We start from the raw sequence: 23,809 nt of genomic DNA, 5'->3' as shown, positions 1-23,809 counted from the left end.
ATGTTATACAAAGTGTCAATTTAATTGCAACTTAATTTTAATGACGACATTTTTGTAATACCAGGTGATGTCATGTATAGAACATGTTTGAACCACAAGAATGTCATTATTAATTCTTTGTAATTGTAGCTATAGCTACACAGTGACTAACAACATATTTTTAAAAAATGCATAATAATTTTTTAATTCAGGTTGAAGATGGTTGCAGCTCCAAAGATCATGACAGGGGGAGAGTGCAGGGAAGTCCCATGATGTACCAGGATGTGCCAGGATGCTACCTTATATAATCCTATTTAAAGACTGTACTAGTGCTTTGTAAATTAATCAGTTAACACCAATAATTGTTGATTGTGAAGTGTTTTTCTCTGTGAACAATATGTGAGTATCTTGACACGTTGGCAGGTGGTTCTTTATAATCATGCATGCCTAAATTTTGGAATAATAAAGGGGCCGTTTTTTAGTCCCAGTCCGTCCCTGGAGGGAAGTCAATGCGCTAGTTAATTCCGAAAGTACTCCATGATGTTATTTTCAGTTTAATGTGTATTTTACTTAAATCACCCGGGGACCATCACTCTCCGAACACAGGGATGAGGCGGTCGCAAGTGCGCGCAAACCCGAGTACTGAGCGCGCGCCACCGTGGACGGATCCGCGCGGAGCTGTGTGCAGATGTGTCGCAGATTTTGTAAAGTCACTGAACGGATGTAGAGATCCAGCACAAGGAAGTCTCTCCGCGGTGAATGGGCCCGTAACTGAGGAAAACAAAGAAGCAGAGCGACGGAGAGGAAGAGGGGGAGACCCGAGGGAGCACTGTCCTAACCGCTTAACGTCGGCGTAGTTTAGCCCGGAGAAAGCTCACTTTGACAGTTAAAAATAACCGGACGCACTGTGTGCACGCAGATGGAGCTGTCAGCGATAGGAGAGCAGGTGTTCGCCGTGGAATCAATCGTCAAGAAGAGAGTTAGAAAGGTAATGCTTGGAAAATTGGGGCCAAATATTACGACTCTTCAGCAGCAGGACGTTGTTAGCATTTTAAAGGAAACAGAGCAAGACGTTTTGGGTGGAGAGGATGCTACTTTGGATGCTAATGTGAGCGTGAGAGATGAAATGGACAGAACTGCGCGTCTAAGCTGGTTATTTAAGGGGGCGGGTTACTGGAGAATGGCCCTTTAACGGAACGTGCGGAGTGTTGTCATCGCACTACGCCATAACATGTCAGGTGTTTGGCTAAATAAGCAGGAGGACATTAACCAAACGCCCTTCTTCAGGCCTCTTTGTTTTCTAATTGGGTTTGGGGGTAAGTTACCATGTGGTGTTAACACCCAGGTAGAAATTTGGCCCCCTTCAAATTACCTTATTTCCATGAATCAATGAACTGAAGCATTTAATATTAATGGACAGTTTAAAGTTTGTGCAGATATTAAAAGTTTGGCAGACATGGTCATGGTCAAGACTCTTTGAATCGCTTTTCTTTAGTTTGTCTTTATTTGTTTTGTGGTTTTTTTTGTTTTTGTTTTTGTTTTTTGGGGTGGGGGGGTGGGGGTTGTTAACCCAGCAGTGTAAAATTTCCAATATACGCTAGTTAGAATACCACAGAATGTTTGACAAACAAACTGAAGGAAATTACTTATAAAGATAATAGTAAAATTAATTATTAAAATCAGAGAGCACTGATATATGCAAAATTCAACTCATACATTTACAATCTATATGTATCCGTTTCAGTAATCAATCAGTCAATCAGATTTTATTTATATAACGTCACATCATAACAAAAGTTATCTCGTGACACTTTACATTTAGAGCTTTTCAAGACCAGACTCTTAAGCCAATTTACAGACACCCAACAGAATCCTCCAGGAGCAAACACTGGCAGAAACCTTGAGTAGACCCCAGCTCTTGGAGGATTGGTTGTCTGCCTTCACCAGTTGGGGTTTAAAAGAGAGGGTTAAAGAAAGACAGAGAGAGAGAGATGGGGAGGGGGGGCATGGATGCACAGCAAACTCAACAATAACTGTTAAAAACTAGAACTGCTGTTACTAGTATAACTACCAAAAAGTAGAACAAATATCCATAACTGTTATCACTACTGCAAGCACAAGTATTAACAGTGGATATACTACTACTGCAGCTGTTAGTACCAATAATAGAATCACAACTGTTTGGATAAATGAATGATGAGGATAATGGACTCAGGAGAGAAGCAGGACCACAGCAGCAGGTCCAAAGATGATCCAAGGAAACCTGTGAGGACATAAAGCACAGAGACTCCATGGAATAAGTGAAGTCAGTAACATGTATTTGCATGAATGTAACATGAATAGAGAAGAGAAGGAGCAGAGAGGAGCTCAGTGTATCATGAGAAGTATCTCAGTAGGCTCAGCCTATAGCAGCTTGATGAATTGTGCCCATCTGTCTTCTTGATCACATTCCAGAGGTTTTCAATGGGGTCTGGAAATTTGGATTAGTCTTTTGACTGATTCCAGAACTATGTTTACTGTAAATACTGAAAAATATGCAGTTTATTGGAATTGATAGTAAATATTTATTGACACAAGCAACAGTATTAACTCAATAGCATTTAACTTTTATCCCCCTCAGAGATGTTGTGTGCAACAAGTCACTTTGCTTGTGTACCACAGTAGCATTTATTCATCAGTCAGCATTAAGAGAAAGTTCTGTAGACTTGTAAATATACAAAGGCCAGTTTTAGAGTAACCACATGTGCCTAGATGCAGTTGTGAAACCACATGATGCACTCACTGGACTCTGTGTTCCACAACCTGTAGACTTTGACTTACTGAGTATGCAGAGGCATATTGAGTTGAACTCAATGCACTAATAATATAGTTTATTTTTTAAATTGTAATTTTTTTTCATTTAAGTTATGTTATCCTCCTTGTATATAATGAGGGGATATAACAGTAAGCATGTCTGTCTGTGTGCAGTAGGCTGCAATTCTGTCTGTTCCATCTATTTAATCTGATTGCCATCAATTTGCTGTGGCCATCGCAGCAATTATGTTTCCCATATGGTGTGGACTGAGTCAAGGTGCCATTTTCTGAAACTACTCGACACTTTTGGTGTTTCTGGATTCAGTGAAACTACATAAAAAATAGATAACAAAAAACACTTTTCAGTTTTGTGGGGGCAAAGGGGATATGCAATCCTCTGATGCTTTTGTTTTGTCAAATATTTATTGGAAAGAGAAGAAAAAAGTTCACAAGTTTACACACAGGATTTTCATGTGGTCCAGTGTCTAAGATTAGGGTGAATTGAGAAGGTTATGACTACAGAAATGAAGTATTGTATGCATAGATTTTTTGTCATAATGGTAACATTTAGTGAAAGCAAGAATTGTTGTGTTGTCCTAACCATAGAATGAGTGGTTTATATCTACTGAGGAGGGTGGTTCTCTTCTTCTCAGAGTCTGCTGTGTTCCACTACCGTGTTTCTACAGAACCACCCCCCCCACCCCCCCGCTCCACATTTGGTTACCTCTGTGTCAGTGCTGTAGAAATGTCTGGCCCAAAAATGGTGCATATTTACATGTAAAAGTACAAGTGATTATTTGACTTGTTTATTGCCCACAAAGTTACATGTCCATGCATGATGTTCTTCCTGTATATGGGGAAGGTGGTGAGTAAAATAATGTCGGGAAGCAGTAGTGACTTCATCCTCTGAGAATATGTTTGAGAGCTTGAAGTTGTTAGCGCATGATGTCACAGAGTTTTTGTGGCTTTACATGGTATAAGAAAGCCTAGTAAGTTATAGTAAATGCTAATCATAGATGTTTTCCAATGGCATGGACAACTTGGATTTAACATCAAGAATTAAAGAATGGAAAGACAGCATGAAATAGATCAAATCAAACCTTAAAGGTACAGTGTGTAACTCCCCTACCCTAGGTGGCACATACCTGAATCATTGCAAAGACAGCACGATTTTTCTGTTCTGGTGTTGCACTTACCTAACAGCTGGCACTTTGGGACAAAAAGCATTGGCTCTATCTTTTGCAATTTTCGAATTCTTTGTTTCTACAACCTGCCAAAATGGTGAGCACCTCAACTTCTGTCATCACTTCCATTGAGCGGCGAGGTAAGTGTAGAAAAATAAAAACATTCATAAACTGAATGTGAAAAAATTCAATCTATCAGTTGTCACGTGGATGTATTAAAAGAACGTGATTTTGGTTATTCTAGTTCTAGCGTTTTTTGTGATAGGATGATTCTGGTCATTCATGTTGCTGTCATAAAACCGGCAGAAATAATATCTCTAAAGTTATGTCCTTTTAGGGATTCAGTGTTTGTACTTATGTCGAGTTTTGTTTTTTTAGAGTAAGTGGATTCCTACGACCAGAGGGAGAGGCGGATGCAGGGGTAGGGGTAGAGGTAGGGGTCAAGGGAGAAGCAGGACTCCAGTTGGGCCAGGAAGGAGACCCATGACAGAGAAGGACAGAATCTTGGAGTTAGAGAGACTTCGGTGCAAAAGAGTGGAGGCTTGTAGAATAATGTCTTACTATGTCTTTGTTTTTTTTTCCACATGCGTATAGGCTGTAAACTATGCAAGTAGGCTTATGGACTACATCACTCACCATTTTGTGCGACTAATTTATGTTGTATATGCCTAAATTTATGTTGTGTATGCCTACATGAAATTGTTACCTATGATCTGCAATGCTGTTTAACCCTTTCATGCACGAATTATGAGAACCTTAATCAAAATTTTTTCCTGAGTGTTTTTATTCCTGTTTAGGCATGAAAAAAACAGTGCAATTGAAAATTTTCTTGTGGGAAAAAAAAAGATAAATAAATAAAATAAAATAAAAAGAATTTTAAAAATGTAAAAAATACATAAAAAAATAATAACACTGAAAAAAATTTCTTATGAACCTATTTTTCATAAAGTGGCAAAAATGTGCACTCAGCTGGACACCACACGTTTAATTTTTGACGCACAGAAACATGTATTGACTGATAAATTGTGTGAAAACTATGGGGAGGATTTGTGATTCTGGGGGTTCATGCTTCGGAGAGAGCTACATAATGATACTAATTCATGTCAGAAAAGATATGGAGTGTCTTAAAACTTTAGTAAAGATATGTCTAAAAAAAAACAAACAAACAAAAACAACAACAACAACGAAAAGAACAACAAAAATCCATGAATATACAAGAGAACAGCTGTAGAATAACTGTCCACTGGAGTGACCACTGCGCATGAAAGAGTTAATTCCTGTACCCTATATATGTAGTTAATATTTCATCAATAAAAGTAAAAGTATTACTTGAGTCATTATTTACACAAAGATAATAATATCTATTTTGTAAATAGTGACTCAAGTAATACTTTAAATCTGTTCTCACTAGAGTGCAGTTTGAGTTAATATTGTTTTTGCACAATTGTCAATCATCTTCTAATACCTACAATCATTTTGCCATAGTAAAAACTAATATCTTTCAATTTAAACTTGTATTTGTCTATCCAATAAGGGAAATAAGGGAGATGCCCCTGGAGGAGCTTCTGGAACGGTCAATCTCCATGGTGGAGAGACAACCTGGACTCATGTTTGATTTAATGGAGTCACACCGTCAAAGACGGGGAATCCCTCAGACCACCAACCAGGGATTACCTTGGTGCACCTGTGGCAACTGTCAAGAAATGTCCATAAATGTGGAAAACGTATGTTGTGGCCAAGAACCATCCAACTGTATTACCACCTTACCTCATTTCTCCCTCTACTGCCTAGATGAGGGCCACTTTCGTCTCCATCGACAATACAGGGAGGATGTCACTCTACTGGGCCAAGCCCCTCAGCCCTGAGATGACAACAGGGAATACAGATTTGCTGCCTTCACACATTTTATATTCCAGCAACATGGATGACTTGGTCAGGGAAACAGGAGGGTGATTTCCCAGCTTCTGTGTGACCCACATCAGAAACAAATTTCCTGACCCCCATGGACAGTACACAGGTTATAAACCTAGAGTATAAAGTTTGTACATTTTTGTATATAGTTTCTCATATTTATATTCAGTTGTAGATATATTGTAAGATTTTTTTTTTTTTTTTTTAAGTTTTCACAGGTTTGTGTATTTTGGGGTATTTATCTATTAAAACTGTTGTGTGCTATTGTTTCAACAGTTGATTCATTTGTCATAAAGTTTAACAATGTATAAAATTTCCAAAAAGGCAGAATGAGCCACAATTTTAATGTCAAAATCAGTAAAAGGTCACAGTAAGTAAATATTTACTTTATAAGTACAAATATGTACAACAACAAAAATTAACACGAGGTAGCCAGATGGTTAATTACTCTAAATCAGCAGTCTGGAAGGAAGTCCCTATAAAAGACAGAGTAGAAATATACAGATACGTACGAGGGCTGTTCAATAAGTTCATGGCCTCACCCAGAACAGAACAACACAGACTGATAATTTATATTTTATTTTTCAACATAATCTCCATTTACAGCAATGCACTTGGTCCATCGATGTTCAAGCATCACTATCCCATCACCATTGACACGGACCAATGCATTTGATTTTTACTCAGTATTTCTGGGTGAGGCCATGAACTTATTGAACAGCCCTCGTAGGTGTCATGCCATGCAGGAAAACTGTCTTGGGTCTCACAGGTTAAACATACAGTGGACCCATGGGCTGCATATTCAACATTTTCAGATACAAGCAACTAAAATGAAATCTTCATTCAGGCAACCTGTATGTTCTAAGAAATGTGATCAAGTCGAAGAAACCACACACATAGATGAGAAAAATGGGGGAGGACATGAAAACACTAGTCTGTCTCCAGCACCAAGTCTTACCATTATCAGACCATGCATTGTAGCACTGAGAGTAACAAACAACTCAATCCTGAGCACTTTTCCACAGTGTCACCCTGATATACAGATGATAGTAATCTTCAAATGAAAAATCGCAATACAAATTGAAATACAATGTGGAATTACCTGTTCAGGAGAAAGCATGCTACTTTGGCTCACTTAGGCTTTTGTCCACCATCATCTTTTTCCATATGAGCAACACCGATATTCACCCAATTTTTCTGTCGCCGTCGTTCACAAAGTTTAGTAGTGTCATCGCATTTTCTTTTCTTCATGACTTGAACCACGTATGTGTGATCCGCCATCTTCCACTACTTTCACACAGCTTACTAGTTTTCAGTAAGACTTCACTCTTATTCAGTTTTTTGTGTCAAGGGACGATTTGAGTCTCCGGACAATGTGAGTCACACATGTGTCGAAGCATTTGTCTCTGTCGGCCATCTTTTACAACTCGCTGCGGCAGCCTCGCTAGAACAAATTACTGTTGTATGAGTCAAATTATGTGAAAGTACAGAGACTTAACTTTACCTTCAAGGAGTATCTTTCTAGCGATCAGAAGTGATTTTGAGAGTCAATTTATATGTCTACATTCAGTTTCTTTCACAGCTGAGAGCCTATCCAGCTGACAAACATTTTGATCTATATCTGGGGGAAATTGAGCGGTGGAGGGTAATCATGACTCTATGCCAATGACTGTCCTAGTGACGTTGCTGTAGTGAGTCGTAAAAGATGGCTGACAGAGATAAATGCTTCTACACAATCGTGATTCACATCATCCAGAGACTCAAATTGCCCCCTGACATTTGGATTTCTTCTTCTTTTTCTTTTTCTTCTTCTTCTTCTTCTGCATTGGCAGTTGGCAAGCAATGAATAGTGTGCGTTGGATTTCTTTTGTAGCACCACCCTTTTCTACTGCCAGCTGCCTTTACAACCAATGGAGAAGCCCGCCTTATTCTAGAGGCGACTACTTCAGTTTTTGTCCTCTGTAGCTTCATGCAGGGAAAAAAATAGCATTGATAAGGGTGGCACCCAGCAAGCAGTACCCATGCTATGTATATTTAAACAGGTTTTTCTAGGCTAAATGTAATTGAACAAATTGTTTTGTTTTTTTTCCCCCACATTTTCTTTATTTCATTTTGGCATGGGCTTTATCACATGAAAACACCTGAAATGTTTTTTTTTTTTTCCATTAATACACTTCTTACACACCCACACATACAAAAAACATTCACATACATAATAAGAAAAAAAAAGAAGGGGGTCACATAAAAGGGAGAGGAAGGTGGCCACTGAGCATCAAATTGTCCTTGTATTATAGCCATAATGGATCGCTGACTCATGTATGAATATAGCTTTCCTCTACTTACTCTAAGGGTAATGTAATGTGGGCCTGGACGTACTCCAGAAAACGTCCCCATATGCTATTTTATATATACAGGGTGTCCCATAAGTCTCCATACATAGGAAAAATAAATGTTTCTTGACATAAACCATTTTTATTTATCTAGTATGCTCTATATGACTGCCATTTTGTCGGGAACACATTTCAATGCGTGTCCTCCACTGCTGAAGAACTATAAAGAAGAAATATAAAGAAATACATTTTAGAACCATATGTATTATGTCTCCTATGTATGGAGACTTATGGGACACCCTGTATATATATATATATATATATATATATATATATATATGTGTAATTTCCAACTGATCCTTTAACAGAATATCTAATTTTCTCAAGTTGGAGGAAGTAAAGTACATCTTTGACCCAGTGTATAAATGATGGAGGTTTGCTGTCTTTCCATCTGATCAAAATCAGGTGCCTTGCAAGGAGTGTAAGGAATGCAATACAATTAGACTCCTCCCTACTTAGGCCTAAGTGGTTAGATGTCACGCCAAACAGCCCAGTCAGTGAGCATGGTGAGATTGGCTTTTCCAGGAAGCCTAAGATTGTGTTAAAGATGGGTGACCAACAATAGTCTAACTTTGGGCATGACCAAGAGCATATGTGTGTGTGTGTGTGTGTCAGTGGCAACTGTTCATCTTTCAGAGAGGGGAAGCTCGTTATCGGCTTACATCAAAAAAAATTGTCAAGTTATTTAAACATAAATTCGGCCCTCCATTCCTTGTGATTTGTATATTTGTGTATTTACGGTGCAAGAAATGAACAAGTAATTTCGTAGTGGTTTCTCTCTTGATTTCACAAGCAGAATGCGTGACGGTAGTAAACTGAACTCTGTCAAGTGAAGGAGTATATCTCAAAATAGCTGTCAATCAAACCAGATTCAGCCTTTCAACTGATTCTCCAATCAGCACATGGAAGCCCAGCGTCCAGCCCAGCTGAGGTCCACCCACAGCTCCATTCACCCCTAGAGATGCCGAGCATCCGGGGGCAGGACAACATCGTGGCATTTATCCAATTACCTGTGGAGGACTGAACCTGCCAAATTTAAAAAAATATATACAGAAATATAAAAATGGCTTGATAAGTTCATTTCCATACCATTTATTTATCTATTTTGTCCTTATTTACATTTTTCCTTAAAAATAGAGGAAGATAATGCAAAAGGGGGAAAACTGAAGAGGTAAATATACCTCCTTTTGCATTTTCTTCCTCTATTTCTCCAAGCCTATTTATTTCTGCTCAACCTTTTTCCATTTCTTTATGCATTTATGCCTCTTTAGGGAAATGAAGGGGGCAGTCTTTAAAGGCGTGTCCTTAGGTCAGTTCTTCTCCTATTGGTCAATGTGTATTTGGCTGCTGTGCTATCGGTGCTGAATAGACCAGGGGTCCGTTTCACAAAGCGGGTTCAACAAACTCTGAGTCTGACCCTGAACTCTGAGTTGATCTAGTCTGAGATTGGAAACTCTGAGTTTTTGGATCCAGAACAGCTGATTTGAGTTAGTTTGATCAACTCGGAGTAGTTTCACCTGGAGTTAAGTGCGTGCATCACAACTATAAAAAGACAGCATCAATGAAGCCCTGAGTTGACGAGTCAATACATTTACAGGGAGAAACTGCTTGAATGGTAGAATATTAATTCATTTCATATAGGTGCAATCCTGCGGGGGAGAAGCGCACTTGGCAGCAGCAGAAGGGTCTCGACATCTTCCACTGGTCAGACCGGACACAGTGAGATGGATGTTCTGTAAACACCAGAGGTTGATTCTGTGGAATTCATGTGCAACTGTATCATGTAATGTCCTCCTTATGTAAAGGGAATACTGACGAAAATGTAAATAGAAAGCAATGCAGAAATAAATAGGTGACGCAGAAATAAGTAGAGGAAGAAAATGTAAAAAGAAAGTAATGCAGAAATAAATAGGTGATGCAGAAATAAATAGAGGAAGAAAATGCAAAAGGGGGAAAATGTAAATAGAAAGCAACGCAGAATAAAAATTAAATAAGGAAAATATAAATAAGGACAAAATAGATAAATAAATGGTAAGGAAATGAACTTATCAAGCCATTTTTATATTTCTGTATATATTTTTTAATTTGGCAGGTTCAGTCCTCCATAATTACTGTCCAGTTTTGAGGCAATGAAAGAAACTGTTCCATGAAGTCCCATTGAAGTGCATGGATGCTGAGCGTCTACAGGCAAATGCACTGATCATAGATTGTATGAGAAAACAGCGCAACGGGAATGTATGAGAAGTTAACAACATCGAGTCCATTGATTTGTGATAAAGCTGATTCTGAACGAACTCGTCTTTGAGATGAACGTGTTCTAACACGTGTGGTCAATGAAATGTCAACACAACCGTACATGTCTGACCATTTAATTTTCATAATTTTAGGGGAACCCGAGCTGCCCTTGCAGTCTTGGAGAAATCGCCTCTGGTGTGTGTGTGTGTGTGTGTGTGTGTGCGTGTGCGTGTGTGTGTCTGTGAGATATACTGGGTTGTGTTGGCATCTGTCACATGATGGATCTACATCAGGAAACCGTTTGGATAATCTGAGTTTTGTCCAGTGTTTACTGTATAATCTTGAATTGAACCAACCAACCCGTGTCTTGCACAAATTGATGATTTGTGTACCCTGTTCAAAGCAGCCTCCCAACATTCCTCTGAAATGGACTCCCCAAGCTCACTTTCCCACTGTGCTTTAATGTCAGAAAAAAATGAAGATGAGGAAAGTGCCATGAGTGCACTGTAACAAGCTGATATGATGCCCTTGAATGATAAAGGCTTGGCTAATAAATGGTCATGGGGGCTTGTGCTGGCTGATTTGGAAATACAGAGGAAATATGCCTTGCAAAGTTGCGAATTTGTGGATATCGGAAGAAGTGTGTCCTAGGAATATTTATTTATTTATTAGGATCCCCATTAGCTGATGCAGGACATCAGCAACTCTTCCTGGGGTCCTCACACAGATATTGAAAGGTGACAAATGTCCTATTATGATACAAATCCTGGAATTTCTTGATACCTGCACTGCCCCACATAAAGGCTTTATCCATTATGGAAGTTTCAAAGAAGTGATTGGAATGAACAGGGGATTGAAAAGAAAATGTTTGTCAACTGAAGTGTTTCCTTATTTGAGTCCATACTTTCAAAGAAGTCTTCACTATCAAATTAGTTGTGTGGGCTGTGAATGATAAGGGGAGAGGTGCATATACAAGGGCTGCTAAGGAGGACGTTTTACATGAGCTAGCTTCAATGGACACCCATGAAAGGGCATGTGCACCAGGGTCTTCATAAAGCCAGTGCAGTATGGTTTGGAAGTTACACACCTAGTAACAGGACTGAAAATCTGGGAGGGCCATGCCACCAACACATTTGGGCCATATAAGAAAACTTTTCCTTGCCCTGGCAGGTTTGTGATTCCAAACGAATGCAGAAAGGATTCTGTCTAGTTTTTTTAAAAAAGGAAATTGGGATGAAGACAGGGATGCTTTGAAAAAGGTATGTAAATTTGGGGAGGATTGTCATTTTTATTGCATTAATTCATCCTGCTACAGACAGTGGAAGTTGGGTCCAACATTTTAAGAGCTGTTCAGCGTTTGACATCAGAGGACTAAAGTTCTCTTTGAAAAGTTTTGAAAAGCTATCAGGTACTGTAACTCCAAGGTAGGTGCATTTGGAGGAAACTTTGAAAGGCAATGTATCAAATACTAAAGAACGTGCTGCGTCCTTGACTGGAAATATCTCACTCTTCGAAATATTAATTTTATGTCCAGAGAGCTACTACACCTTTCTAGAATATTTAGGGTTGATGGTAAGGAGTTGTTTGGGTCAGATAGGTACATCAATAAGTCATCCGCATATAGGGAGACCCTATGTTTTTTATTCCCCCTGAAAATCCCAGTCGGACTGACGTAGTGCCAATGCTAAGGGTTCAATTGCAATCAACAGGGAAGAGAGAGGACACCTCTGTTGAGTGCCACGGGAGACTGGGAAGGGCTCAGATGAAATGTTGTTTGTACATACTGAGGACACTGGTTCTGCATACAGCAGTCTCACCCTTGATATAAACTTGGGCCCAAAGCCAAACCTTTCCAGTGTATAAAATAAATAGCTCCACTCCACTCTATCTAATGCCTTCTCGGCATCTAAAGAAACTACAGTCTCCAGTGTTGTGGACTTTGAAGGGTGGTAGATTATGTTTTGAAAAGCCAATATATGTTAAAAAATGAGAATCGGTCCAATTACCGTACTTTCCGGGCTATAAGGCGCACCGGAATATAAGCCGCATCTGACTATAAGCTGCGGCTGACTTTAAGTCATACCTGACCATAAACCGCAGGTGTCCACGTTGTCACATGAGATATTTACACAGAAAGATGGTAAACAGAAAGATTATGTAAATATTTATTTCCATACCTTAACTGCTTTTTTCCAAACAGTGTCTGTAACATGGCAGTAAAACAGCAGGAACACGGCTGGTTCAAAAACCCAGAAAAGTCATTGATCTCTATCTTCACCTTCCTTCTGCTCATTAAAACCACTGCAGTCGTCTTCTTCAGTGTTCTTCAGTTGAACAGCCTCAGAAAGGCTCCGTCACACACCTTCTACATCTCTCCTCTGTTGTTGCTCAATGGCACTTCCGTGTTGCAGCTCTATTTTCTTCTTGGACAGACACATCGATTGCTTTTAACTTAAAAGCTGCAAAATATGCATTTCTTTGTGTATTTTCCATGATGAAGGTTTGTGCATGACACGCAAAATGATTGGTAAACATTACACTTAAAACTTCTCCTCTTCGCACCACCTGTCTATCTCGCTTTTGTGCTTCCTGCTAGAGCACCCCTTGGTGGCCATTTGCCATAAATCTATACTCGAGCTGCATCACTCTATAAGCCGCAGGGTTCAAAACGAGAAAAAAGTAGCGGCTTATAGTCTGGAAAGTATGGTATGTCTGGAGCAGGGACGTGTACACGTAGACCTGAGGTGTCCCTCAAGACCTGCCCCTCTGGCCTCAGTGCCCTTCTGGCGATCGCTTTTTTTGTTTGTTGTTTTTTGTTTTTTTGTTTTTTTGTTTGTTGTTTTGTCTGTGAGAAAGAGTACTTTTGAATGAAGAAACATTGTACAAACAGTTGAGCGTTTGGTCATAAAAATGAAAAGAAGTTATGTAATAGACATTATGTATTATTTGGAATAGGGGTTTTATTTTGAAAAAATGTAGTCCGTGTACTTTGTAATGTGTGCAAAATGTCCAATATCCACAATACAACGCAGCAAAACCTGTTTTAAAATGTGAGGGGGAAAGAAAAAAAAAAAAAAAAAAAAAAGTCACTACCCTGGGTTTCAACCCACACCTCCCACATAGTAGATCACTGCTCTAACCACTGGTCTATTGTCAGACACAAAGTGGAATGCACTGGTAATCCTTATATACAGATTTTGTCATTGTGAGAAGTGAAACTAAACATACTCTTCAAAAAATCGCGATTATTCCATAACCGTAGGTCGGATCTGAAAAATTCGTTTAATTTTGGATTCTGCAGACTTGTGGGAATTTAATGAGGTATAACTTTTTTGTCAAAAGCCTGAAATGAATAAGCAGTAATTGCAGAAACGTAGAGTAACTTTCAAAGGCAGATTGCCAACTTCCTGTTGGAGTTAGCTCATGAGTGTCAGTGTATGATTTGTCGGGCTCAATCAGACCAACATTTTGGCATTTGTTTCATGTTTCTGTGACATTCCTACTGGCCGCTAGGGCAGATTTTGTGTGTTTTTTAGTACAAAGGTGGTGCTACAGAGTCCATTTTGGCACCCAAGGGGTTAATTTTGATATTGAATCAAAGTGTTCATCAGCCATGACATACATGGCAAATTTGGTGAGTTTTGGAGCATGTTAAGGGGGTCAAATGGCAGTCTAAAGTGGAAAAAGTATGAAAATAAACAAATTGTTATAAATCAATAACCGTACATCCTATCTCAAAAATTTTTGCATGTGAGAGTTGTGCTGAGTCCCAGGAATGGATAGATATGTCACATGTGGCGAAAAACTCCAAAGTGAAAAATGAGTTCCAAACATCGCAACTTTGTGGACTTCTAAAAAAAAAAACTAAGACAGTTATGGATAAAGTACATGATCAGTTTTTTGAGGAGGGTTCACTCTATCTTTTGGTGCTATTTAGCAGTCAACACGACAAACGGTGTCATCAGAGTTAGTTTTAAAAATCTTATTTTGAAAGGCATATTGCGAACTTCCTGTTGGAGCTAGCTCATAGGTGTCAGCGCGTGATTTGTTGGGCTCGATTAAGCGAAAGTTTTGGCGTTGGTTTCGTGTGTCTACGACATTCCTACTGGAAGTTTGCAATTTGAGCATTTTATTTTGAAAGGCAAATTCTGAACTTCCTGTTGGAGTTAGGTCATGATGATCAGTGTATGATTTTTCGGGCTTGATGAGAGGAAAATTTTGGCGTTGGTTTTATGTTTCTACAACATTCCTACTTGCCGCTAGGGCCGTTTTTGTGTATCTAGGGGGCACTAGAGAGCTCATTTTGGCACCTATGGGGTTAATTTTTACATTTTAGAAAATTTTTTGCCAGACCTGACGTGTGCCAAATTTGGTGAGTTTTCGAGCATGTTCAGGGGGTCAAAATCCAGGTGAAAATGGTGTCTGAGTAATAATAATATAATTAAAGCTACAAGCAGCATTGGGCGGGACCTCGCACCGGGCTTTCCGCCTCCCCCGCGATCCGCCTCCCGTGACCGTCGACACCTCAGCTCCTCTCACACCTCTCCGTCCCCATACCAGTTCCCACCCTTTAGTGTCTGTCCTCCTTACATCTGTACAGAACACCAGCGACCCTCTGCTGAAACCACCATCACCTTTAAAAGGAGACTTTTATTTTGGAAACCCTAATGTGTGTATGTGCATTTGTTTTGTATGTGAGAGAAAGAATCAGTTTGAAAAATGAACTGAAATTGTGTGAATAATTGAGCATGAAAGTGATGATTTCTCACATTAAAGGCTTTTATTTTGGAAAAACCCTATTGTGTGAGCATGTGTGTCTGTGAGAAAGAGTACTTTTGAATGAAGAAACATTGTACAAACAGTTGAGCGTTTGGTCATAAAAATGAAAAGAAGTTATGTAATAGACATTATGTATTATTTTTAATAGGGGTTTTATTTTGAAAAAATGTACTCCGTGTACTTTTGAATGTGTGCAAAATTTCCAATATCCACAGTACAATACAGCAAAACCTGTTTATAAAAAAAAAAAAAAAAAAAAATTGTGTTGCCTTGGATTTGAACCAGGGTCCGTCTGCTTTATAGGCAGCTACATGAACCACTGTACTACAGAGACACATATGGAAACATGCTCCAGCAAGATTTTCATAGGGACTTTTTCATTGTGAAAAGTGAAACTGAACATAGTCTTGAAAAAATCGACATTATTCCATAACCGTAGGTCGTATCTGAAAAATTCTTTCACTTTTGGATTCTGCAGACTTGTGGAAATTTAATGAGATATAACTTTTTATTCAAAAGTCTAAAATGAAAAAGCAGTAATTGCAGAAACGTAGAGTAACTTTCAAAGGCAGATTGCCAACTTCCTGTTGGACTTAGTTCATGAGTGTCAGTGTATGATTTGTCGGGCTCAATCGGACCAACATTTGGGCATTTGTTTCATGTTTCTGTGACATTCCTACTGGCCGCTAGGGAAGATTTTATGTGTTTTTTAGTACAAAGGTGGCGCTACAGAGTCCATTTTGGCACCCAAGGGGTTAATTTTGATATTGAATGAAAGTGTTCACCAGCCATGACATTACATGGCAAATTTGGTGAGTTTTGGAGCATGTTAAGGGGGTCAAAATCCAGTTTAAAATGACGATAGTATAATAATAAAAAACGAACGAATAACAATAGGGCCTTGCTTGCAGGCAAGGCCCTCTCACTGTGTGAGAGGGCCTTACCTTTCGGCTCGGTCCCTAATTAAAGCTGCAAGCAGCATTGGGCGGGACCTCGCACCGGGCGATCCGCCTCCGCCGCTATCCACCTCCCGTTACTGCCGACACCTCAGCTCCACTCACACCTCTCCGTCCAGATACCAGTTCCCACCCTTTAGTGTCTGTCCTCCTTACATCTGTACAGAACACCAGCGACCCTCTGCTGAAACCACTATCACTTTTAAATCAGACTTTTATTTTGGAATCCCTACTTTGTGTATGTGCATTTGTTTTGTATGTGAGAGAAAGAATCAGTTTGAAAAATGAATTGAAATTGTATGAATAACTCAGCATAAAAGTGCTGATTTATCACATTTAAGGCTATTATTTTGGAAAAACGCTATTGTGTGAGCATTTGTGTCTCTGAGAAACAGTACTTTTGAATGAAGGAACATTGTACAAACAGTTGAGTGTTTGGTCATAAAAATGAAAAGACGTTATATAATAGACATTATGTATTAGTTTTAATTGTGTTTTTTTTTTTTTTTTGAAATGTACTCCGTGCACTTTACAATGTGTGCAAAATGTCCAATATCCACAATATAATGCAGCAAAACTTGTTTTAAAATGTGAGGGGTAAAGAAAAAAAAAACTTGCACCGGGCGATCCGCCTCCCGCGTGATCCGCCAACCCCGCGATCAGCCTCTCATGACCGTCGAAACCTCAGCTCCACTCACACCTCTCCGTCCCCATACCAGTTCCCACGCTTTAGTGTCCGTCCTCCTTACATCTCTACAGAACACCAGCGACCCTCTGCTGAAACCACCATCACCTTTAAATGAGACTTTTATTTTGGAAACCTTACTGTGTGTATGTGCATTTGTTTTGTATGTGAGAAAAAGAATCAGTTTGAAAAATGAATTGAAATTGTATGAATAACTCAGCATAAAAGTGCTGATTTATCACATTTAAGGCTATTATTTTGGAAAAACCCTATTGTGTGACCATGTGTGTCTGTGAGAAAGAGTACTTTTGAATGAAGAAACATTGTACAAACAACTGAGCGTTTGGTCATAAAAAGGAAAAGAAGTTATTTACTAGACATTATTTTTTTTATTTGTAATAAGCCTTTATTTAGAAAAAATATACTCCGTGTACGTCGTAATGTTTGGAAAATGGCCAATATCCACAATACAATGCAGCAAAACCTGTTTAAAAATGTGAGGGGGGGAGAGATGAAAAAAAAATAAATAAAAAATGTCATTGCCTGGCTTGAACCCAGGATTCCTACACCATACACCAATGTGCTAACCACTGGCCTACTGTAACACACCTACTGAGTTGCACTGGTAAGCATTATATAGGGCTTTTGTCATTATGAAAAGTGAAAGTAAACATAGTCTTCAAAAAATTGCGATTATTCCATAACGGTAGGCCGTATCTGAAAACTTCTTTCACTTTTGGATTCTGCAGACTTGTGGGAATTTAATGAGGTATAACTTTTTTGTCAAAAGCCTGAAATGAATGAGCAGTAATTACAGAAACATAGAGTAACTTTCAAAGGCAGATTGCCAACTTCCTGTTGGAGTTAGCTCATGAGTGTCATTTTATGATTTGTCGGCTCAATCAGACCAACATTTTGGCAATTGTTTCATGTTTCTGTGACATTCCTACTGGCCGCTAGGGCAGATTTTGTGTGTTTTTTAGTACATAGGTGGCGCTACAGAGTCCATTTTGGCACCCAAGGGGTTAATTTTGATATTGAATCAAAGAGTTCACCAGCCATGACATCCATGGTAAATTTGGTGAGTTTTGGAGCATGTTAAGGGGGTCAAATGGCAGTCTGAAGTGGAAAAAGTATGAAAATAAACAAATTGTTATAAATGAATAACCGTACATCCTATCTCAAAAATGTTTGCATGTGAGAGTTCTGCTGAGTCCCATGAACAGATATATATGTCACATGTGGGGAAAAACTCCAAAGTGAAAAATGAGTTCCAAACATCGCAACTTTGCGGGCTTCTAAAAAAAAAAACTAAGACAGTTAAGACTAAGTTACGAGATCACTTTTTTGAGGAGGGTTCATTCTATCTTTTGGTGCTATTTAGAAGTCAATACAACATACGGTGTCATCGGAGTTAGTTTTAAAAATGTTATTTTGAAAGGCATATTGCGAACTTCCTGTTGGAGATAGCTCATGGGTATCAGTGCGTGATTTGTTTGGCTTGACTGAACGAAGGTTTTGGCATTGGTTTTGTGTGTGTACGACATTCCTACTGGAAGTTTTCAATTTGAGCATTTTATTTTGAAAGGCAAATTCTGAACTTCCTGTTGGAGTTAGGTCATGAGTGTCAGTGCGTAATTTGTCGGGCTTGGTGAGACGAAAATTTTGGCATTTGTTTCATGTTTCTACAACATTCCTACTGGGTGCTAGGGCCAATTTTGTGTATCTAGGGGGTGCTAGAGAGCTCATTTTGGCACCTATGGGTATAATTGTTACATTTCATCAAATTTTTCGCCAGACCTGACATGTGTGCCAAATTTGGTGAGTTTTTGAGCATGTTTAGGGGGTCAAAATCCAGTTTAGAGTGACGATAGTATAATAATAAAAAATGAACAAATAACAATAGGGCCTTGCTTGCAGGCAAGGCCTCTCACTGTGTGAGAGGGCCTTACCTTTCGGCTCGGTCCCTAAAAACAAACGAAAAACAATAGGGCCTTACTTGCAGGCAAGGTCTCTCACTGTGTGAGAGGGCCTTACCTTTCGGCTCGGTCCCTAATAATATAAAAACGAACGAATAACAATAAGGCCTTGCTTGCAGGCAAGGCCTCTCACTGTGTGAGAGGGCCTTACCTTTTGGCTCGGTCCCTAAAAACAAACGAAAAACAATAGGGCCTTACTTGCAGGCAAGGTCTCTCACTGTGTGAGAGGGCCTTACCTTTCGGCTCGGTCCCTAATAATATAAAAACGAATGAATAACAATAAGGCTTTGCTTGCAGGCAAGGCCTCTCACTTTGTGAGAGGGCCTTACCTTTCAGCTCGGTCCCTAATAAAAACGAACAAAAAACAATAGGGCCTTGCTTGCAGGCAAGGCCTCTCACTGTGTGAGAGGGCCTTACCTTTCGGCTCGGTCCCTAATAAAAACGAACAAAAAACAATAGGGCCTTGCTTGCAGGCAAGGCCTCTCACTGTGTGAGAGGGCCTTACCTTTCAGCTCGGTCCCTAATAAAAACGAACGAAAAACAATAGGGCCTTGCTGGCAGGCAAGGCCTCTCACACAGTGAGAGGGCCTTACCTTTCAGCTCGGTCCCTAATAATAAAAAACGAACGAAAAACAATAGGGCTTTGCTTGCAGGCAAGGCCTCTCACTTTGTGAGAGGGCCTTACCTTTCAGCTCGGTCCCTAATAAAAACGAACAAAAAACAATAGGGCCTTGCTTGCAGGCAAGGCCTCTCACTGTGTGAGAGGGCCTTACCTTTCGGCTCGGTCCCTAATAAAAACGAACAAAAAACAATAGGGCCTTGCTTGCAGGCAAGGCCTCTCACTGTGTGAGAGGGCCTTACCTTTCAGCTCGGTCCCTAATAAAAACGAACGAAAAACAATAGGGCCTTGCTGGCAGGCAAGGCCTCTCACACAGTGAGAGGGCCTTACCTTTCAGCTCGGTCCCTAATAATAAAAAACGAACGAAAAACAATAGGGCTTTGCTTGCAGGCAAGGCCTCTCACTTTGTGAGAGGGCCTTACCTTTCAGCTCGGTCCCTAATAAAAACGAACAAAAAACAATAGGGCCTTGCTTGCAGGCAAGGCCTCTCACTGTGTGAGAGGGCCTTACCTTTCGGCTCGGTCCCTAATAAAAACGAACAAAAAACAATAGGGCCTTGCTTGCAGGCAAGGCCTCTCACTGTGTGAGAGGGCCTTACCTTTCAGCTCGGTCCCTAATAAAAACGAACGAAAAACAATAGGGCCTTGCTGGCAGGCAAGGCCTCTCACACAGTGAGAGGGCCTTACCTTTCAGCTCGGTCCCTAATAATAAAAAACGAACGAAAAACAACAGGGCCTTGCTTGCAGGCAAGGCCTCTCACTGTGTGAGAGGGCCTTACCTTTCGGCCCGGTCCCTAAAAACAAACGAATAACAATAAGGCCTTGCTTGCAGGCAAGGCCTCTTACTGTGTGAGAGGGCCTTACCTTTCGGCTCGGTCCCTAATAAAGAACCAAGGTGAGAGGCTAATGGAAACTGTCTAACAAATTTGAGCTTAGCTGAGTGTAATACGGACAGCAATAACACCATGACAAGATGCACCATCTGTGCAGCTTTCACTGACTTTTGATGATGTATCATTCATAATTATACATCAAACAAGTCTTAATTCTGTATTTAGAAGGCTGAGAAAAGTCCTAATACCATTAATGAAATGGGCTTCCTATCTAATGCTTCTTTTAAACTTTCACAGGGAAATGTGGAGTATCTGCTGAAGTGGAAAGGATGGCCCCCAAAGTGAGTACATCAACTTAACCGCAGGAAGGCACATTACTTGCATTTAAAGTCACTGCACTACTAACTCTGAGTATGTACATTACACCAGTGTTAAAATGTGCACTGATTATCTGACTTCACTACAGCTATTTTTAAGTAATTGAATTTCAATACTTCTTACATTACCATAAACTATGGTAAGACTTTACTCTTTTGTATCCACTTGTAGGTACAGCACATGGGAACCTGAAGAACACATTCTGGACCAGCGACTGGTGCAGGCCTATGAGGAGAAGTAAGGCTACAACCAGTAAAGATACATATTTTTATGAAGAAAAAAGAGAAAGAGGCTTAGAAAGGCTATCATGGATAGGAGGTAGTCATTACTCTTAACAAGGAAAAGTAATTGTAAGATCAGATAAGATTTTATTTATCCCACCATGGGAAAAGTTCACAGTTAACAGCAGCAACATACAGCAAACAATCACAGAGAGAACCACACAAGTGAAAAATGAAAAATATAAGGAGAAAAACTGAAAATTTGGTATTTACATAAATACAAACAAAATAAAGAATTTGAATTTAAAATGATATATTATTTACTTATTTACATCATCATCATGGCTGCACATGTACATGGTGTGATATGGGGGGTGGGGTTGCTGGGAACTGTTTTATAGTCTGATGGCTGTGGGGAGGAATGACCTGCGAAACACAAGGGATGTAAGAATATGGTGCTGAAGGAGCTACTCAGAACCTCTACAGTGTGGTGCAGGGGGTGGGAGGGGTGGTCCATGATGGGTGTCAGCTTTGCTAACATCCTTCTGTCCGCCACCTCTTTGATGGAGTCCAGCAGGCAGCCTAGGACAGAGCCAGCTGTCCTTATCAGTTTATTGAGTCTCTTCCTGTCCCTATCCGTACTGCCTGCTCCCCAGCACATAGATGGCAAAGTGACCTGCAGAGGCCACCACAGTGTCAAAAAATGTCCAGAGGAGAGCCCTGCTCACTCTGAAGGACCTCAGTCTCCTAAGCAGGTGGGGTGGCCATGGCTTAGATGGTAGAGCGGGTCGTCCAATAACCAAAGGGTTGGCGGTTCGAATCCCGCTCTGTCCATGTGCTGGTGTGTCCTTGGGCAAGACACTTTACCCTCTTTGCCTCCAGTGCTGCTACTCACACTGGTGTATAATTACATATGAATGTTTGGTGGTGGTCAGAGGGGCTGTAGGCGCAGATTGGCAGCCACGCTTCCATTAGTCTGCCCCAGGGCAGCTGTGGCTACAAATGTAGTTTACCACCACCAGAGGGGGAATATGGGAGTGAATGAATAATGGATCCTCTGTACCTGCTTTGAGTATACGTTCATAGAAAAGCGCTATACAAATCTAATCCATTATTATTATTATTATTATTAGCCCTTCTCAAACTGTGTTGTCTGTCCAGTCTAGTTTCTTATTGAGGTGAATACCCAGGTACTTAATAGAGTCCACTATCTCAATGTCCAAGCCCCAGATTTTCACCTGTATGTGTTGCGGGGGTGACCTGCGAAAGTCAATCACAATCTCCTTCATTTTCCCGGTGTTCATGAGCAGGTTATTTTGTTCACACAGTCCATGAAGTGTGTGATGACTCCCCTGTGTTCCTGTCCATTCCCTTCAGACACACAGCCAACAATGGCGGTGTCATCAGAGAACTGCATATATATATATTATATATATATATATATATATATGTGTGTGTGTGTGTGTGAGTATATATATATATACTCACAAATACCACAAATAGAATATATCAAACGCAAAATGTCCAAAGCTGTTGCGATTCTTTATAAAACTCGAGACTTGTTAAGCAAAAAATGTTTGCATATGTTGTATTGTTCACTTGTAATGCCATATATGTCATATTGTGTGGAAATATGGGGCAATGTGTATAAGACTAATTTAGACCCAATAATTAAACTCCAAAAAAAAAGCTATTAGAGTCATAAACAAAGCTGGTTATCTCCAATCAAGTAATCCACTTTTTGTAGAATCTGGTTTGCTAAAATTTCTTGACATTGTATATTTAAAAACAATGGAATTTATGTTTCACGCTAAAAGTAAAAACCTTCCTTTTTGTATTCAGAAAATCTTTAAGTTAAGAAAAGGACATTATAATTTAAGAGGGATGTTTGTGTTTGAAAAGTGTAAAGTAAGAACAAACGTTAAATATCACAGTGTTTCAGTTATTGGTGTCAAGCTATGGAACGAATTGAAGGATGAAGTGAAATTGTGTAGCTCACTGTTGAGTTTCAAAAAGAATTTAATTGGTCAAATTATGAAGGGCTATGAGAGTAATATGTTTACAAAATAACTTATTACACTGAATGTAGTATAATTTAAGTTTAAGTATTTATCTGTTGCAACTTAAGGTGTGGAAAATGGACTAAGGGTGTAAATAGGAGAAGCAGAAATAAGCCTCCGGCTTCAGCTTCTTCCTTTTTCAGTTACAAAATGTGTTAATTTTATGCTTGTTTGTTTCTTTTTTAATATGTAGGTGTTGTTTTGTTGTCTTTTTTATATGTGTGTGTTTTGTATATTGTATTTAACTGAAATAAACATTCATTCATTCATATATATATATATATATATATATATATATATACATATGTATGTATGTATGTACATATATATATATATGTGTGTGTGTGTGTATATATGTAAATATATAAAATCTTTTGCTCTTCTCCTTCAAACTCGGGTCTTCTACCAGAGGCCTGGGATCCTGAGGGTTCTGCAGCAGGATCTTAGCTGTTTCTAGGACTGCGCTCTTTTGGACAGAGATCTCTGATGTTGTTCCTGGTATCTGCTGGAGCCATCCACTAAGCTTGGGGGTCACTGCCCCTAGTGCCATGATCACTACTGGTACCACTGTTGCCTTCACTCCATGGGATGCTGAGGGAGGTTATAGGCCGGTAGTTGGATGGTATTGTTCCCTTCTGGGGGTCCTTCATTATGAGGACTGTCCAGCCCTGGGTTAGCCACTCTGGGTGGTTTCCTGACATTAGCAGCTGGTTCATCTGTGCTGCTAGGCGTTCATGGAGTGCAGTCAGCTTCTTAAGCCAGTAGGTGTGAATCATGTCGGGCCCTGGTGCTGTCCAGCTCTACATTT

General features: G+C 39.7%; 1 protein-coding gene across 1 annotated transcript in view; it reads left to right on the top strand.

Annotated features, from left to right (window-relative positions):
• Positions 1-609: 609 nt before the first annotated feature.
• The window catches only part of cbx7b (chromobox homolog 7b), a 30,764-nt gene continuing 7,564 nt past the window's right edge, over positions 610-23,809 (top strand). The window contains exons 1-3 of the mRNA XM_030122456.1: positions 610-967; positions 20,640-20,683; positions 20,892-20,957. Of these exons, the coding sequence (XP_029978316.1) occupies positions 899-967; positions 20,640-20,683; positions 20,892-20,957 (179 nt within the window). The 5' untranslated portion in view covers positions 610-898. The remainder of the gene's footprint in view (positions 968-20,639; positions 20,684-20,891; positions 20,958-23,809) is intronic.

Source organism: Sphaeramia orbicularis, chromosome 19 (assembly GCF_902148855.1).
Source record: "Sphaeramia orbicularis chromosome 19, fSphaOr1.1, whole genome shotgun sequence".
Taxonomy (NCBI): Eukaryota; Metazoa; Chordata; class Actinopteri; order Kurtiformes; family Apogonidae; genus Sphaeramia; species Sphaeramia orbicularis.
This window is presented reverse-complemented; position numbering and strand designations above follow the sequence as displayed.